The 20,056-nt window shown below is 39.3% G+C and overlaps 1 protein-coding gene across 5 annotated transcripts in view; it reads right to left on the reverse strand.

Annotated features, from left to right (window-relative positions):
• ERICH3 (glutamate rich 3) overlaps positions 1-20,056 on the reverse strand; it is a 95,478-nt gene that overhangs the window by 21,467 nt on the left and 53,955 nt on the right. For all 5 annotated transcript variants that reach the window (XM_044238476.1, XM_044238475.1, XM_044238474.1 and 2 more), the window contains 3 exons: positions 15,583-15,769; positions 11,464-11,762; positions 5,996-6,232 (listed from right to left, as the gene is read on the reverse strand). In XM_044238476.1, coding sequence (XP_044094411.1) covers positions 5,996-6,232; positions 11,464-11,762; positions 15,583-15,769 — 723 coding nt within the window. The remainder of the gene's footprint in view (positions 1-5,995; positions 6,233-11,463; positions 11,763-15,582; positions 15,770-20,056) is intronic.

The raw sequence follows: 20,056 nt of genomic DNA on the forward strand, positions 1-20,056 counted from the left end.
CTACTTGCCAAAAGGGCTTCAAACAGAGAGCACCCACTGTCACAGACCTACTATCACTTCTCTTAACTAACTTCCACCCCAGGATGACAAATGGAAAATAGTCCTCTTATGTGTCAGGCAATGTGCTAGGTTTTAAGGACACAGTAGAGAAAAAAGCAGGCCAGGACCCTGCTTCCACAGAGATTACACACTCTAGCCAGACACTGCCTCCTTTTGCACAAGCACAATAGATCAACTGTACGTGTTCCCTCAGGTGTTTGTTCATTCTCCTCACAGTGACCATGGACAGCTCTCTCAGGAGCTGCTGTTAACTCCTCACTGCTATCAGCAGCTTTGTTATCTGTTTTGAACAAACTGCAAGCCCTGATCTTTGTTTTGAATCATTTCTCATCTCCTAGCATAGAGCATGGTTTCACTATAGTTTAAATTCACCGTTTCCTTCATTAGTACCCTGATTTTAACTACTTTGTTTTGGGTTCACTATCTTGAGGCCCCATGGACACTTTAAGTGCACAAACTCAGTACAAATACGTAAATTCAGTCAAAAACAACTAGCTTTCACCACAACCCAATGGATCTTATACCCCCCCAAACTAATATAGACTGCATCTCTCTCCCATTCTTTGGTCTGAGGCTTCACAACAAAATCTGCATGCATGCTGCTCCTATGGTCTTCAAATTGGCTGTGACACACGAATTTACACGTCCTACTATTACTCATATAAATAGTCCTATCTTGATTATACACAGGAGCTCATAAAAATCTGTTTTTATATTATATTAGATACTGTGGTTTAGTCAATATTTTCATGTACAATAATGCCTAATTAGACAAGTGCTCCAAACTCATAAATATTGTAGATTGAATGTATGTTTAATAAAAATAAAAGTAGAAATCATTAAATTCTAACTATAAATGGTAACTAGTTATTTGTCTTAAGGGAGATCATATGTCCTCACACCGATAATTCATGACTCAATTCATCAATGAGACAAATGTACACATTACTTTGTAAGAATAAATATCTACAGGTAAATGCAGTTCTAGCAGGAGGAGATGAAAAAATTGAAAAAGCTTAAAACTTCCTCCATGACTACCTTTATCTGCACTTTTTTAAACATTAAAATGAATACTTAAAATCCTGAGAATATAATCAAATCCTATGTCACACTGTGCTGCCTAAGTTCTTTTACATTTATCCACTAAGATTAAGATTTTATTGGGTAACCCAGTAATACCTTTGTTGTATACAAGGCAGATTCAAAACTGTAGAGAAGAACCTCAGAGGAAAGTGTTTTATGTGGACAAAAATGATTCTGTATTTAAAAGTCATGGCTTCCTACTTCAGTAATCAAAATGTGAATAGATTGAGGAATTCTGACTTTTCAGAAAAATTAAAATTTGACAATCGTGCAAAAAAACCCAAAATCAGACATATAGATGCTGACCAGAAGGCCATCTACAGGCTTCCCCTAGGCCTCTCTGTTCAAGGAAAAGTCAAGTTACACTGACATCCACCGAATGTGTTTTCATAGCACCTATAATTTCGACATGAAAGGAGCAGTCTCCCCTCATATGCTTCTCATCATTAGTCAGGCCAGGAAATGAAGAGCGAGATTCCTGAAGTCAATAAGTAAATAGAATATTTTTGTGACTCTGGAATTTTAAAAGTCTATAAGTTTCTTCAATATAAATATATGCTGACTATAGGGAAAATAGAAAAAGTGAAATATTATCTTTATTACTTCAAAAACCATTTGCTTTAGTACTTATATTCTATTCTTTGCAATTCTGGGAAGAGATTCTCTCTTTCTCTCTCTCTCTCTCTCTCTCTGAAATCTTTCTCATAAGAAGCTATTGATTCTTGGGGCACCTGGGTGGCTCAGTGGGTTAAAGCCTCTGCCTTCGGCCCAGGTCATGATCTCAGGGTCCTGGGATTAAGCCCCTCATTGAGCACTCTGCTCAGCGAGGAGCCTGCTTCCCCCCTCTCTGTCTCTGCCTGCCTCTCTGCCTACTTGTGATCTCTGTCAAATAAATAAATAAAATCTTTAAAAAATAAAAAAAAAGAAGCTATTGATTCTTTACCTCTTACTCAGAAGCATTATCATCCAAACTGTCCGTGAAAGCATAAAAGTATATTCTCAGCGACATGACGCTTTTCCCCTCAACCTTATAACATTCATCGATGACAACATATTTTCAACTAGTGACTTAGTGCCTCGGGTTGCCAACACAAATGCAGAGAAAAGGAAGCTGTCATTCTTTTTAAACGGCGGAAAGTCTTACACGTCATGCCTAAACCAGGGTGCTCTCTTCGTGGCTCTCGTTCCCTGGGGCTCATCACTCATGGCTACTCAGCGCAGAGCTTTCATCAAGGCGGGCCCACGCCATTGTGAGCCGGCACTTTAAATGGGGCCGACTTGTCACCAGAGTGACAGCCTGGGCAATTGTTTGCCCTCTGGGAACAGGTGCAGGCAGGTTCAAATGAAACACGTCCAAATACTAACAGCAAGATTCTTAATCATGTCAGTAAAAAGGATGAACTGGTGTCTCAGACTCAGTGGTCACAATATGCCTCTTACTCTTCTGAAGATGAAATGCTGTCTGGCTTTTTAATAGAGTGTTCCAAGGAACCCACTGTGTCATTATCATTTTTAATACATGCTACTTTGTTTGCTGGATGAAATCTCTAATTCAGATACTCTGCATGCTAAAAGGAATGTTTCTGAATAACACGAGGCCGGGTTATCAAAATCAAGGGATGGGAAATAAAAGAGCCGGGAGGTAGAGGAAAGAAAGAGTAATAAGCAATGAGATTTTATTTCAAAATAATGGCAAAGTTTTAATGTAAATACCAAAAATGCAAAAGAGCTCTTAATAATATCATTATTGAAGCAACAAAATAAAATAGTTGGCAAATTTAATTTCTGGCTCTTAAATTTCCCATTTGCGGGCTAGATTTTATGTGTTCTAGTAGATTTCACTACGTACCTCTTCAAAAATATTATATATTCTCTACCCAATAATGCAGCTAACTATATACAATCTTTTCCAATAAAATTCTAAGGTGCTTTTATTCATGGCGAATAAAAGCATCTTAGTGTTCTTGGTGTTAAAACAATCAAGTAATTGCATAATATTTACAAAATGTCTTTGAGGAAATCACCTCTGTGAAGAGTACAAAGACAACATACAGTCCTGGCTTTCAGAGTGTAACAATTTTGTGTTATTAACTTGTGTAATTAATTTGATGGGTAAAATTTACCATATGAAACAATAAGAGACAATGAATAAGAGAATAATGAATTACTGAATGATAGTGTTATAAACTAAGGAGCTCAGTGAAAGCTAGCAAGGTAGGAGAGGGTCACGGAGGAGGGGCCTCAGCTGGAACTGATCAGGCTCAATGCCTGGGAGTGGACAGGGAAGTCCATCCAGGGAGGAGAAAGGTCAGTTGGAGTAAAAGTAGAAAATGTCCATTTTTATGTCCTTTCTTCAAAAATAAAACCAAAAAAAAAAAAAAAAAAGAAGACTAGAGAAGAAGATGAAGAGCTCAAGTGCCTCTAAAATGTAGTCTTGAGGAAGGAGAATCCTTTTGGGGGGGGGGGATTTGCTTTACTTTCAGATAAAGAGATATTTTCTCATTTGGAACATTATTATATTGTTTCTCCAAAATCCAGGCTCTGATGTTGGGTAATGTTTTTATGTCTTGGTTCCACTGCTTTCTGGTTGTATGAGTTCCTTGGAATCCCACCATATCCAAGTTTATGTATTTGAAAAATGAAGATAAAAAAGTACCTGCTTTTCAAGACTGTTTGAGGTAAATCAGATAATTCATATAAAATATTTAACACAGTACTTAGTACAGAGTCTTAATAAACAATACCTTCTGGATCCCTTTCCAAACATAGGATTCCAATTATTTATATGTAAGCAGTATTCAGTGTTAAAGCTTACCTATTCTGTCAGTTATTCAATAATCACAGATCTAAGTGATTAAAGCTTTCCCTCCAAGGAAGATCCAAGTACTGCCTACATCCCTCTCTGTTTGAACATAAAAATTTATTCTGCTTTAGAAAAAATCCATCTGACCCTATAAAAATAAGATGATTATGTATCACAAAAATAATCCCAGATGACCAAATATTAAAAGAATGTGCTGAACCTTCATGAAATCAACACTTGTTAATTCCCCACCATTACTGAAGAAATGAAAAACTGAGTCCCTGTGTTTTGAACCAGTTATATTTACAAGCAAACACATGTTTAGTTCTTTTCCAGGTTTAAGTCACTCATATAATTTATTCAAAATTTGATTCATGTGATATCACTTTTCCATAGAATTCTTTCACTTTCTCTATGTCATATAGGAATATAAACTTGAATCCAATATTCACATTCAAATTGAGAAAAACCTTATATATTAAGCATGCCTGGAAATATAAAATGTAAGTATTAAGAGAAATTAGAGAAATGGCCTAGTTTAGACTTTATAAAAAATGTTTCAATGCCTGGCCATTAATTTGAGTGGGTCTTTCAACTATAATAAAAGTGACAGCAAATTTTGTTTTTGAGTTTAGTAATAGCGAACATCATTCTAAATTCCATGGTGCTTTACTCTTTGCTTTGACTGTCAGGAAACTCAGGATTAAATTTTTAGTTCAAGCTTAGTGATGGTCCTACCTATGGTTCCCAATAAAATTATCTTCTCTTTTACTCTAAACAGTTTCTGTATTTTATTGCCTTTATGTGTGTGCATGAAATTTTAGAATAGGTTTGCTTAAATTATTTCTTGAAGAGAGCATAACTAAAATATTTGCTCTTATGATTACTTGGTTACTGAATTTACTCTTATTTTATATTATCCCAATATACTACTCTAATTCAAAATTTTGAATTTTATACAGTAAAAAATGTTGAGAGGAGGAAAGAATGGGGAAAATGGACAGTAATTTAAAAAGTTGTTATAGGGCCACCTGGGTGGCTCATTCAGTTGGGCATCTACCTTTGGCTCAGGTCATGATCCCAGGGTTCTAGGATGGAGCTCCGCATTCCTGCTCTGAGGGGAGTCTGTTTCTCCCTCTCCCTCTGCCCACCTCTACCCCTAATTGTGCACCACCCCCCGTCAAATAAATAATTAAATCTTTAAAAAAAAAAAAGTCCTCGTAATGTGACCTCATTCTCCAGCCCAAAGCAAACTACAAAGACATACATATCCTTATAACTAGTAAATACTCCCAATGTACCAGGAGAGATCTCAGATTAACTAAGAATCACATAACTTTGGTCAAACCCTTTTATGGGACAGCAGGAAATTGCTTCCTTCTTTGATTGAACATTATTTCAGGAAACTAAGTTCTTTTAAAAAGTCTTAAAATGCTTGAAATATATCTCAGATGATAAGGGCAACTTTCTCTACCTGAAAACCTTTCTATATTTTCTCCATGAACATTCAAAGTCACTTTTGGCTTGCAGACTGGGAGAGAGCTGCCTTTACCAAGAGAGATAATCCTTCCATGAAACTAAGATGCCAGCACCCTGTGTACAAAGTAAGTGAAGACAAAAAAGTGAACTTGGGCAAGAATCTCAAACTTTCCCTTTAACTGAATGGAAGATACTTTTCATTTTTCCAAGGGTATAAAATGGTGTGCACACACATGCATGCACATGGGTGTGTGTGTGTCTATATATGTATGTAAGAGGGGATACTTTGGGATTTAGAAAGAAAAAAAAAGGGAGTAACTTTCTAAGTAAAAAGAAGCCATGTCACTACAAGCTTTACTGAGGACTGGTGAAAAATCCCAGCAAACTAAGGAAAGAAGGGATTAAGGAGTGACCCCATAAATTAGGTATTTATGGAAGACTGATCACCATCCGTTAGGGATCCAGGCTCTAAATGCTCCCTTAAAAAAGGATCATCCCATTAAAGGTAAAGGAAAGTAGCGAGCGCGCTTGGTGAACAGCTCATGTCCCATGACCTGGGGAACAACTTGCCTTGTTTATCCTCCTCCAGCTCACTGTCAGAGCACCGATCACCTTCATCTTTTACATTGTCGTCAGCATCTGCTGCCTTTTGTGACGAGGTTTCACTCTCCTTTTCCGGGTCTAATTGGTCTTTTTCATCATCTGAGGGTGACTTTGATGTCCCAGTCATTTGGTCATCAGCCTGTCCTTCTTCATTAGCTTTCTCATCTTGTTTCTCCTCATCTACCTCAAAATCTTCTTCATATTCTGAGGGGGAGAAAAATCACACTGTAAGAAGGAAAATAGAATCTCTGATACTTAACCCATTTTACCTTTAATGAGAACTTTGACTCCACTACCTTCTCTTCTCTGGGCCTTTCTTTGCTTCTTTTTCACACAATTACTGAACATAGAAAACCAACAGCAAGTGATCAAAGATTAAAATCAGTTACATACACAAGAGCACAAAGGCAGTAAAGTTCCAAATAACGAGTCTAAAACCTAATGAAAGTTCATTTACAAATGGACATCATCATCTACAATAACCAAAATGGAAAAGAGAAGAACTTGATAGAAAACAATAAATTAGAAATAAATTAAAAATGAAGAGAACAGGATTATAATAATGAAAGTTAATTTGGAGATCCAGTGAGGTCATATTTCATATAAAGAATGGTCAAAATATTTGGATATCAAGTTAATGAATAGTGAAGTGGAAAAATTCAATTAATCAAGTCCAAAGGCCCTGAGAAGTAATACTGTGAATAGCACATTCTTTGAGAACCAAATGGACATCAAAAAAAAAAAAAGGATTATGAGGGATTCTATACCTAGACCAGAACCCAAATCATATGCATTATTCATCCCTATAGTCAAGGAAATAATTACATTCCAAGAATAAAAAATTCTCATAAAATAGAACATGCCTGTCACAGCCACTAATTTGCTTCATTCCCAACAGAAGTGCAACAACTCCGTACCAGAAAAAGGAAATTGTCACATCAGATAAACTCCAGCTGTCCCTTGTGGTTATAATTTTTCACCTTTCATATTTAATTGTTCCCCTTTTTCCTCCACCCAAAACTAAGAATCTTGAAATGACAACATGCCAAGGATAGAGAGCGCAAAGATTTCATGCAGAACCAATTAAGCAAATAAACAATTATCTCTAAAATAAAATTTATAGGGAAAATAAAGCTTTCCCTATTTTGTGTATTTTAGTTAATAGATATTCTGGCTTCCTTGCCAGTGGTGGGGACCTCTCAGGTAATTACTTAGAGCTATCCACCCTGCCCCAATGAAAGAAACTTAATTTAGAAATGCATGCCCTGTGCATGTGAAGAAAGCTCTGCTAATGCAGGGGTTGTATGAGGGAGATGTACGGGGAAAGTGAAATCAGAAACTGTAACAAAGAAAGACAAACAAAGAGAATTCGTCACAAGGAGGTTTTCATGAAAGAGATTCAATATGGGGAATGTGAAAGGTGAAATATTATCAGCAAAACAAAATTATAAATAAGATGATGAAAAAGTATGGTTTATATCATATGAAACAAACAGGAAATACTAATAAAAACCAGTATTTTTCTCCAACTATTTCAGGCCAAATGATAGGATAGTTCTCACTTAACCCAGTCACTATCGATCAATAAACATTTCATGAGACCCTTTAATGTAGAAAAGGTAAAATTGCAAGGTAAAAGACACGACAATAACACAACCCCTGCCACCAAGGAATCCTCAATTTTTGTGGAGGAAATGAGATGCAAGTACAGAAGAGATATGGGACTCATAGTTGTTTTTATACATGGTCCTCTGGACACTGAGTGTTCTTGCTATGGGTTTTCACACCGGACTCCTGACTAATTATGTGAAATAGTGTCAAATGGTTGGAATGGAATAAAAAAAAGGGCAGAAAATCATTTGGAGATCATGGAAGACTTCACAAAAGGAGGAGTTTAGGTTAGCCACAGAATACACGTGTGCACGCGCACACCCAGGCACTACAGAGAAACACATGCATCTGTCACTTTACAGATACTTGCTGCTGGTCACAGGATAAGCAGGGGCCAAAAAAACACGAGTGACCTGCTATAATTCCATCAACAGTGTCACATAGTGGTGACGTATGAGGGTTTTAGAGGCAGGCTGACATGTGCCCAAGTCCACGTGAAAACACTTGCTAAGTGTGTGGCCTTACACAATCTGCACATCTTCAAGGTTCTGTTTCTTCATTCGTGACATGGTAGTGCCTGCCTCACAAATCAGTGGTGACTATTAAAGCAAGAAGCCCTGTAACAGAGGTGCACTGGTGGCTTCGTCAGAGAAGCATCTGCCTTTGGCTCAGGTCATGATCTCGGGGTCCTGGGGTCGAGCCCCATGTCAGGCTGCCTGCTCGGTGGAGAACCTGCTTCTCCTTCTCCCCCCAACTTGTGTGCTCTCCCTCTCTCTCAAATAAATAAAATCTTTTTAAAAATGTAATCATCATCCCTGGAACGTGCTTAGCACAGTGTCATGGGCGATATACTGTCTAATAATTACTAGGGATTAGAAGTAATATGGGGGTGGAAGGAGTTGGTCATAGACCAAGAAAAATACACTCTAAGGGAGGCCCCTGATTAAAACTGGAGTACAAGGGTCCACAATTAAGACACAATTACACTTATATTATTGAAGCAGAGCATAAAATTGAAGTAACATGTAGTGAACCAGAAGAACAGTCTGCACATCCTCTTTTGCAGGAGCTTCTGTGCTTTCTCTCAAAGTACAAAATTCCAGGCTGCCCTTGTTTGCTCTACCCACCGCGGTCATCGCACGTATCACCCCTCCATTCACCAAGAGCATGTGATCAGCACGAGAGCTCAGAGCCACCTCCTTTGTGGTATCTTCTCCATACGAGTGAACTGGCGGCATGCTTTCTGGATCCCTTTTCATAATTTCTTCTGTTTCTCCCATCTCATCTTCCTTCTTCCAAGGAATTTAATTAGCTTGTTGTTTACCATCCCCACTAATGAGGAAGGGAGTTGACGTGAGGTCAACATCAATCCAGCTGCAACCCTTTCTCACTGACCTCCACTCAAGTTTCTGGCTGCACTTTCCCATCAGTGGATGCTCTGTAGAGAGCTGAAGCCTGGTTGCCTCTGTTTCTCCTCCTCCCCCTCCCGCTCCTCCTCCTCCTCCTCCTTCTCCTTCTTTCCTTTTTAAAATCCATTAACTAGCCAACCCAGAAGAAAGATCTTGGGGAAAGCTATAGCATAGGCATAAAGTTCATATTCCTAACATTGGCCATGTTGGTTTCAGGAAAAAAAAAAAAGAAGAAGAATATTAATCCTCTCCTGAGCATGGCTTTAATAAACCTACACATCTTGAAAGTTAAAACACATAAAAACATGTCTGATTTGTTCATCTCTGTGCTACTGCTATTGCTATAGATAGTTTTAAATCCTCAGTCTAAGATAATAAAGACTAGAAAGGATCACAGAGAGAGATAAACTGGGTCAAAGTGTTACAAGGGAAATCTTTTTTAAGATGATCACATTCTTTCAGTAATAAACAAAGTCCAGTGCTATAATAGCTTTGTAAGTCTTCTCTTGAGTTTCTGAAACCCTTGGGCACCAGGAAGATGAGATGAGAAGGAGGAACCTAGGATCTGCCCCTTTCCCAATGCCGGTTCTTCCACAGGTCATCCCAGCCCATGGCTAATGCTCCTCTAATCCCAGCGCTGTCTCCTTGCTGTAAGCGGGACACACCAATGGCTCTCCCTTTCTGACCCTGGTTACCACAACCAGGTAACATCGAGGACAGCTTGTGCAGAATAGGAGGTTGTACAGTGTGGGAAGTCTGGGTGTGGGAATTAGACAAGCCTGCTTATTGGAGTGTGGCAGAATATGTGGGCCCAGAATATGCCACTTTGGCATCAGGGTTATATTGAGCTGAAGGCAACTGAGAAATAGCAGGTTCAAGAAGAGCTCTCTGCCCTCTGCCTATTTGCCTAAAAGCAGGACATAAACTTGTGAAGGTGTTTCCCTTCTCCCTTTTATCCAGGAAGGACAGAAGTTAATCAAAGGAGACAACTCTACACCCTTATCAGTCCAGAAAAAAGCCCCCGAGAAATCAGCATCAAAAACTTCACTGAAAACAGCCTTTATCTAGCATTAATTTTGCCATATATTGCCTTCCCATAATTTGCTGCCCCAGAAGCTCAGTGCTTTATCTTTGTCTTGTCACTTCTAAAAGCCTATTGTTCTTTTGCTAAGATGCTATTACATAAGCCCAAGGTCTAACCACCCCCTTGAGTTCCTCAGCACTGAGTGCTCCTGGGTGTATGTCTGAAGCACATGCTAAGACAGTTCTGTCTGTTTCTCCTGTTTCAATCTCTTTTGTCAGTCTCATTCACAAGGACCCAGCCAAAGAACCTAAATGGGTCCAAGAAAAAGCTTTCCTCTCCTACAGTGTAAATCGTAGTTCTGCTGCTTTCTGTTTCTCTGAGCTTCGGTTTCCTAGCCCACAAAATGGAGGGATAATATCTACCACAATTAAAGGTAAGGATAAAATTAAATAGTGTGTGTGGGGGAGCCTGGGTGGCTCAGTGAGTTAAGCATCAGACTCTTGATTTTGATTCGATTCATGATCTCAGGGTCGTAGGACTGAGTCCAGTGTGGGGCTCTGTACTGGGCGTAGAGCCTGCTTAGGATTCTCTCTCTCCCTCTCTGCCCTCTCCTGCCCACAACCCCTCACGCACCCTCTCTCTCTAACAAAACAAGACAAAACAAAACAAAAAAAGCGTGTAGAAAACTCTGGCCCAGTGCTCAGTGCCCGGCACGTTCATTATTGTTATTATCACTACTCTACATATGAGAGTATGTGTGTGTGTGTGTGTGTGTGTGTGTGTGTGTGTGTGTGTGAGAGAGAGAGAGAGAGAGAGAGGGAGGGAGGGAGAAAAAGAGAGAGAAGAAGGAATGTAGGAAGGGAGGGAGGGGAGGAGAGAGAGAGGGAGGGGAGGAAGAAGAGGAGAACAAGAGAATAACAAGGAAGGCAGACAGATCTACTCTAGGACCCTGAGCCTATGTCAACTGTTTTTACTTATGGAATATTCCTATTACTATATAAGCATATTGTGCCTACCTAATCCCAAGCATCAATTTCACCAAAGCAAGTACATTCAAATACTAAAGAAAAAAAAAAAAAGCAAAATTCTCTTTGGTCAACCAAGTCTCTCTGTGCAGAAGTGAATAGAGCTTCTGGCTCATGCAGACAGAAATTCCCTTCCTGCCCCTGCAAATACCTTCCCCTCTCCAGAATGAGGCCTGCCCTCCTCTGAGGTGGGTGACACAGACTCCATGCAAAGCAGAGAGGGAATGTGATCAGGGCTACCTCCGTGTAACAGAGCTGCCTGAACACTGTAATAGTGGGTTTTGTTGCACATTTCCACAAGGGTGTTTTAAAGACTGAAGCAAAACAACAATAACAACAACAAAAGAACTCTGTAGAATCCATTACCGTATTTAAATATATTTTCCTGGGCATCCTCCCAAACTTCTTGTCCCGGTTTTTCTTTAAGTTCCATTTCTTCCACAGCTGTCCTCACTTCCACAATCCCTGTTTTTTCTTCTTGAGCTGAAAAAATGACTGAAGTGGCTTTGTTCCCCTCCATCTCACTCCTTCTTGGTATCATGTGCCCTCTACCCTTCCTCAGTTTCCCCTCACCCTTCTTCAGTTCTTCTCTTTTCTCAATACTCTTCTCTTTCCTGGGTTTTGGTGAAGTTGGATTTTTGTCAAGGCCCATTGCAATAATGCACCTATGAAAAAAATAGATACACATAAGGTACTTATTAACTTTTGTATATAAAACAATGGAACCTCTAAACTTTTTAAATCACTTCTTTCTTATTCCAGTAAGAATATTATAAGACATATTTTATTATAATACACATAGTTCATTAGAATAAGCTATTTTCTCATTCATACCAAATTTTTGTAAATGAACACAACTATTAACAACTTTACCCACAGTAATAAAAAAGAAAACAACTTAACAATTAAGAACAGTTGTCTCAAGCTAAAACTTGTGCCTTTAAAGCATGTGTTTAGCCTTATTACAGAGTCCAATAAACCTATCATTCAAGTTCTTAAATGAGAATTATGTGATAAAAGAACATTCAGGTATATAAACAGGGAAGGTGAGATAAAAATAATCAGAAGAAAGGTGCCATTCAGTCTTAGATAATTTGTTATTCCAATAACACAACAACAAAAGACTTATATACAAGGTAGACTCTAAATAAATATGATTGATTTTTTTAAGAAACATATACACTCAAATGTTGTTGTGTCCTTTAAGTAAACACCTCGTAGAGCTTGCATGCTTATTTTAATAGAACTGTCATCACTGTTTTTAGAATGGCCTTTTGAAGCCTGTACAACAATCTTTTGGTGACTTTTCCTGGCAATAAGCTTTTATTCTTTGGAGATGGCAACAATTTGTAGAGGTCATGAAGTCGTTCCAAGTCAAATCTGGTGAAACAAGCAGGTGATCTGAATGCATTAAGACATTACAAAATACTTTAAAGATCAGTTATAACAAAGTAACATGAATAAATCCTTTGGTAGCTTTTTTCCTTATCTCTCAAGTTAATATTGAAATAAAAACTCCAATGATGATAACACTACAGACGTTAATGAAAATATGATTATGATCATAGTAAGGTTATTGAGCATTCCCTCTGTGCCAAGGTCTTTGCTGGGTACTATATATCCATTACAGGATTCATTACCCTACCGAGGATGATACATTAAGAACTATCACCACAATTGACAAATGAGGAAACTGAGGCTGGCAGGCCTCCATGACTTGCCCAAGCTCACTGAGCAGGTTAGGGATGACGCTGGACCCTGGCTCAGGATTGCTAGATTCCATCCCCTCACAATGAGGTACAAAGATATTGTTAGATTACAGGTGTAGCCCTTCCAGAAGGATGGCCCCACAAGACAGATGCTACACTGCAGGGCTTCCCACCAGGGAAGGTGTTCACACTCCACCAGAAACGAGCACAATCTGGAGAAGTTTGCACCAAGGCCTAGAGGTGATCTGGGACCTGAGAAAGCTGCCTGGCGATTGTCAACCGCACCCAGCCTCCTCCTCTAGAACCACCTGGGTCTCCTTCCCTACAGGACTTACTGGAAAACGGAATCAATAGAGTGCACAGGTGAAAACGAATCCAAATGTAGTCAAGATGTGTCCATCCAGGAAGAACAGAAATAATATGTAAAATATGAAAACCGCCTCCGCGTGAATCAGATCCAATGGTAACTTCTTGAGCTAAAGATGTCACTGAATTTCAGCCATCCCCAGTCTAGAAGCAGCATAGGAATCAATTCTCCCAGCTTATGAGAACTTAGTTATATCACTTATCTTTTCAATATCTTCCCATAAAATAAAGCTAAAAGGATTTGCACTCAAAGTAACTATCAGGCTGTAAAAAATGAGATAATAAGAATACACTTACCTCCCCCATATTAAGCATGATAAATGTTTCTTGCCTGTAATGATGATGTACTTAGCACACTGCATTCCGTGGAATAAAGGTGTCATGAATCTTCACAATATGATGACTAGCATTGCCTTCTGTTCAAGCTGTACTTCCCTTATCAATGGCAACACCAAATCTATGGATTTGGAGCATCTGATCTGCTGTTACTTTTAGTTTATGTTGTGACTACATGGAGGCTTTGATGCCTCCCTCCCGCATGCACAGACTTTTTATTGCCCATCTGCTCAGGGGAATTGGACGAACAAAGTGAACGACATCTGGGCTTTCCTCGTCACTGACTACCTATTTGACTTCTGAGTGTAATTGGAGGTGTTGATTCTGATTACCGAAGCTCAGTGCAGCCTGTATTCCACTTGGCTAGGCAATTCTTCCTCCTGTGCCTCACTCTAGCAGCTGAAAACAACTACCTCGTCTTTTCAGTTTCATGACTGAGGGATGGGTACAAGCATGGAACCTCCCCACTTGGACATGACCACTGCTGAGCCTGCCTTGTTTTCTGAAGACCTTAAACAGGTAATGCCTAATCATTTTGAGAACTAGAACTCCCTACTGTTGTTTTAAAGAATTCCCTCCTCATAACCAAAGTTCCGGAGCCAGTATTTTTTAAATGAATCAAAATTAATTTCATTTTTAACAAATTAAAGGCATTCATGTACACCCCTTAAAATAATTAGAAGTATTATGGTGGATGTCACCACCCCAAAGAGGTTATGTAATATTATAAGTGTATTATATTATATTTTATAAATATTTATATTTGTATTATATAAACAAATTATTTTTTAAAAGATAACAGACCTAACAATCCTTATTCTTTAATATCACAACCATTTTGTTTTTATTATTTGAAAAGGTCAAAGAACCCAGAGGGAATAAAATGAAATCAAATAAAAAATTGTACCTAGACTAATAAGTGTTAAATAGGAAAGTAGATGTCATCAATCAGATTTTAGTACTGACGATAAAACCTTCATAGAAAGTGTTTATAACCAAACACTTACAGCTTGGATTTATACAGCAACTCTCAAAGAGTACAATGTGTTTGTGCATGGATGACTGTATATAGCTCATTAGCTTTCCTGGGAGTCAAACACAAATTTGTTAAATGACTTGCCCACCGGTATGGAGAAAGCATATTTGAGTTGGAACAGGAAAACAGCCTCAGGTGGGCCCTCCATACACCGGGGCACTCCTACTATTCACTGTCCCACTGGTTGGATGACTCTTTCTCATGTTTTCTACCCACTAAATCCTCCAGTGCCTTCTTCCGTAAGCCTTAACCTCGGCTGACTAATTCTTGTTTGACAGAAAATATAGAAACAATCAGCAGAGAAGTTGATCTCAATACACCCATCTTGTTAACGCCTTTACTTGTTATTTGCATTTCCCCCAGTAGAATGGGCTCCTCATGGGCAGGAACTTTGGTTGTTTCACTCCTGTTTTCTGGCTTGGCATATATCAATTCTCCATGAGTACTTTTAGAAAAAAAAAGAAAGAAAGAAAGAAAGAAAACACCCCTACAAGCAGGAGTCCTCATTTCAAACAGAATGTCCAGTATGAAAGTTGACAAGCAACAGTCAAAATTGACCCTTTATCATGCATTTCATTATGCCTGAGATTAAAACTAGGGGCATGAGAACAAGAACTGGGCCACCCCACGATGCAAACGTGACCTGTCATTACCCAACCATGTAAGACAGACGCTTGGCACATGCTTTGGACTCCCAAACCAGTTCGTAAGAAGAATGAGAATAAAATGCCCTCTCTCCTTCACTTCAGAAACAGAACTTAAAGCAGTGTGTGGAAAGGGAAAGCGAGAGAAACAGAATTTGGAACACCAACAGCTTTTATCCCCTTTATAGAATATATCTGGAAATCTAACTTATATCTAATAATTTCAAACACAACACACCCGGTTATAATAAGCAACCTTTAACTTGGATATTTTAGGCTCATCTACACTGATATCTTTGTTAACAAACTGTGCTGAGAAATGCATCAGTAGAAGCATAAAAAGAAAAAAGCATAGCAAAACTTGCCCTCTACCAAAGGACATTTGTTTCCATACTTGTAGCAAGGAGATGATCTCTCCACGCACACAAACCCAAAGTAGCCTCGTTTGCCTCCAAGTCTGGAACCTTTTCGATGCTTATATTCACAGCAGGAGCTTAACCTGTTCACCTGCATCCCATTCAGGAAAAAGGTGAGACTGAAGGGGAAACCATGGTGCCTTTTGGAAATAAACTGAAAGGTCTCTGGAATTAAAAAAGTAAATACATCAGTGAAAGCAACTAACATTGGACTAATATGTTCAAAATGACATTTTTCTATTAGATAAGTACAATATTATGCTCTAGATCACCTTTTTAATTTGAGGAAAATTTTAAGTCATAAAAACACATGGTGTTACTTTTATTTACAATAAATACTCCAAGGCATTATGAAACTCTGATTTCTAATAAAATAATAACATTATATGAGCTCTTATTATGGCCAGATGTTATGCCTGATTATTTTGGGTGTGTTATTTCTCAACAAACACATGATGTGAGAATATTATTATCACTACTTTCTGTATGTAGAAATTGAAGTTCAAGGGAACTCAATAATTTATCCAAGATCATACGGTAAGAGGAGAGTCAGTGTGGAGTCCAAATATCCCTCTAGATTCCATCTTGCTATTTAGCTACTGATAACGTATAAGGCAAAAGGCTACTGTGAGCTCAGTAATGCATTTAAATAAATGTGTGTATTTAACTATGACTTGAATCAGCCTAATACATATATGGATGAGGTAGAATTATTTCATCTCAAATCCATTCTCAGTTCTGCCTGGATTTGGGTCTCCTCAGTCCCCCACCCACCCAAAAGTCCTATCGATAAGTTAAGAACCACTGCTTGTAGTTAATAACTTTTATCATCCCAAGTCTTTAGAATGCACTTTGGAAAGATCTCACCCTAGAGATCCCAAATTCTAGGTCTAAGAAAACCCTATGCTACAGAGCAACTCAGAAACCTCCTTTTCACGACTCTTCTAATGTCTCTTCCTACAAAACAGTTCTCCCTGGACTTTTCCACTTGCACTAGTGATGGAGTTGATCACTTCATCTCTCTGCTCAGTATACCTTTCTTGTTGCTATTATTATAATTGTTGAAAACTATGGCTATACCAGGGCTTCTCAAACTTTAGTGTGCATCAGAATACCCTGAGAGGCTTATTGTAACACAGTCTGCTGGGCTTCCCCCCAGAGTTTCTGATTCACTAGAGCCCAAGAATTCGCATTTCTATTAAGTTGCCAAGTGATGCTTGATCTTCTGGTCCAGGGACCCCAATGTGATAAGCCAGATGTAGATGTCTAGTGTCCTGCGTGTTTGTGAAATCCATGAGAGCTGGAACTAGTCTGACTCATCTTTGTTCCCCCAGGTCGCAGGACAATGGCATAGAAAACCCCCCAAGAACTAATTAATGAGTTATTATTTTAACCTGTTTCACAGTCATCTACAAATGCTATGTTCATACCACACTCTGCCCCCCAAAACTGTCTAAATCAGTTGCAACTTGTACTGAAGAACAGAATTACTGGAAAGCTAATTCCATCATTTATATGTTAGTGTTATGATATACAATTAAACACGCAAGGGAAGAGAATTTTGAAAAGTTAGCATCTGGGGAAACTAAGATACAACACCTACAAAAATCCACTTGTCTTAATGATATATGGGCTCCTAAGTATTGACTAGAAAGCAAGTTTGACTGCTTTGTTTCCAGAAACTTGAAAGGGACATTCATGTCCTATGATCTATTCTGCAGAAGCATCACACCTGCAAAGTACCTGAGGTCCCAGCCCAGGAAGGGTGCGCAGCTAAGGAAATGCTGAGGACCGGCCCAGGAGGTAGACTTCTCACTTTCATCATGTAGTCATGTGGCTAGAGAGTGCCTCCCCTATTATTTCGTTTCTTTCTCTTTTTTTCAAAACTTACTGAACAAGAATTGACACCCTCTGCTTTTCTTCCCTTGTTATTTCTTTTTTAATTTTACATTTTAAAATTAAGTGACACTTTCCAACCCTGACTTAATGATGTTTGCATGGATTAATGAAAAGCATATATAGACCAGAAGTCAGAAGATTTGAGTCCGTGTCCTACTTCTTCACTTGTAAGTTGAGTGTCCCTTGGTAAGTCATTGAACTGTTGCATTTCAGAATTCTCATTTATAAAATGAGGATGGCCATGGGAGTGGATGGAGGAGTTGGGTGGAGGCAGCAATCCAGTCTATCCACTTCACTGAGCAGCCCTACGGATTATATACTGTACAGTGTTCGAAGACATTCTACATTATCTGTAAAATGCGATTATTCATTGTTGACTGGCAGTCGCTTGCACTGTTTTAGGCACTAAAGAGGAACTAAAATACTGAAAAAAAGATCAAATATGGTGTCCTGACTCAAGAAGTTATAATTTAGTAGGAGAGACAAAAATAATATGGCAGATTTCTGGAGTGAGGTCCCCACACCCTCTCCCCTTAAATTTTTGTCTCTAAAAATGGACCAAAGACTTAAAACAAACTGAATAGCAGTTATTCATCAAAAATTACTGAACTTTTCATAAGAACGGAGGGAATCTGAGACATTCTTGCCTGGGGCTACTCCCATCCCCCTCCCTGGCCAGCATTTCACCAGCAAGCAGAGTTCTAAAAGGGAAGGACAGGCCATAAATAACCAGCAGCTTCCCTGTCAGTGGGGGCTGACTTCATCTGGAGCAGAAAACAAAAAAGCCTTGGCCAGGGGCACTACCAGTAACAAGGAACAATCTTGGAGGCAAGTTAATGTGGAAGGTCAGAGATCCTGCTAGCTGAGACTGTCCTTGTAATTAGGGCAAGCAGCAGGCCAGTGGACTAGCCAGAAACTTAACAGGGAGATACAGGCCATAAGGCAATTACAGACACACAGATAAGCTCTCCACACATTCCCCAGCTAATGGGAAGTGGCATGGATTGGAGTAGGCCCAACTTATTCACACATCGCTCGCCTACCAGGAGCTTGCACCCACAAACAAAGAAAACACAAGAAAGCCTGGTGGAAAATAAAAGTTAAAGCGGACTTGAAAACTGTCTGAACTTTGGATGAACTCCTGAACCTGTTGCATTGGGTTAAATATTGCTCTCTAAAAATCCATGACCACCCAGAACCTCAGAATGTGACCTTATCCGGAAATAGGGTCTTTGCAGATACAACTAGTGGAGGATCAAGATGAAATCATTTTGTCAAACAAATTCAGTGACTGATGTCCTTACAAGAAGAGAACAGGACACACAGAGACACATAGGGAAGAATGACGTGTGAGGACAGAGGACACAGAGGTGGGAACAATGGGCTGCAAGCCAGGGAATGCCAGGGGTTGCTGGGAATCACCAGAGTTGGATGAGGCAAGGGAAGATTCTCCCCTAGAGCTATTAGATGGAGGATGGCCCTGCTAATGATACCTGATTTTAGATGCCTGGCCTCCAGAGCCTTGAGAGAATTAAATTACTGTTGTTTGAAGCCACCTGTTCTGGGGATTTATGACATTAGCCCCAGGAAACGAAAACCCCCCCACACAGATCCAGGATACAAGGTGGCGGCTGTCCTTCATTCAAAGTCTTCTGACTTGGTACTGGGTCAAAGTCTTTGAACACGACCTCTGACAAATCACTGGATGATCGATAACCTATGAAAACACAGAGACAACCTGAGGAGGCCTGCCTAAAAAATAAAAAGAGATAAAACCTGAGCAGAGATATTATACTGGCTGTCTACCAAGGAGTGGGGAGGGCATGGATTTCAAGGATTTCAGAGAAGTTACATAAACAGACAACAACAAAAAGAGGGAGAACAATAACCTAATAACCTACCAGAGGGAAACATCAGAATCTAGACTCTGCTCCACAGCTGCTGTAATACATGATCGAAAATGTCCAGTTTTCAACAACAGCAACAAAATCAAAAGATATGTATGTAAGAAGCAGAAAAGTGTGGCCCATATTCAGGGGGAGAAAAAAGCTATCGAATCCACTCACAGGCATCTGCTCAAGAGAAATGACCAGATGTCTACACAAAACCTTGTATCTGTATATTTATCACAGCATGACTTACAATGGTCCCAAATTAGAAACAGCCCAAACGTGCATGTAGCGAGTAGAATACATTCGGTGCTGTACGAAGAGAGCAACCATTGATGAATGCTGGGACTAGATGGCTCTCTGAAGCATCAGGCTACAGGAAGGAAGCAAGACACGAATGCTGTCTATTGTATGATTTCATTTATGCGAAATGTCCAGAAAAGACGTATCTGTAGAGACTGGAAGCAGAGCAGTGGCTGCCTGAGGCTGGCTACAAAAAAAAAAAAGGGTTCTTCTGCCAGGGGGCACAAGGGAACTTTCTGAAGTGAGAGAGATTCTAAAACTGGTTTGTGCTAGTGGCTAAGATGCTTAAAGATCAGTGCATTGTACACTCACAATGGGTGAACTGTGGAATATAAGTTATAGGTCAATGAGCTATTTTTAA

This window comes from Neovison vison, chromosome 2, assembly GCF_020171115.1.
Source record: "Neovison vison isolate M4711 chromosome 2, ASM_NN_V1, whole genome shotgun sequence".
Lineage (NCBI taxonomy): Eukaryota > Metazoa > Chordata > Mammalia > Carnivora > Mustelidae > Neogale > Neogale vison.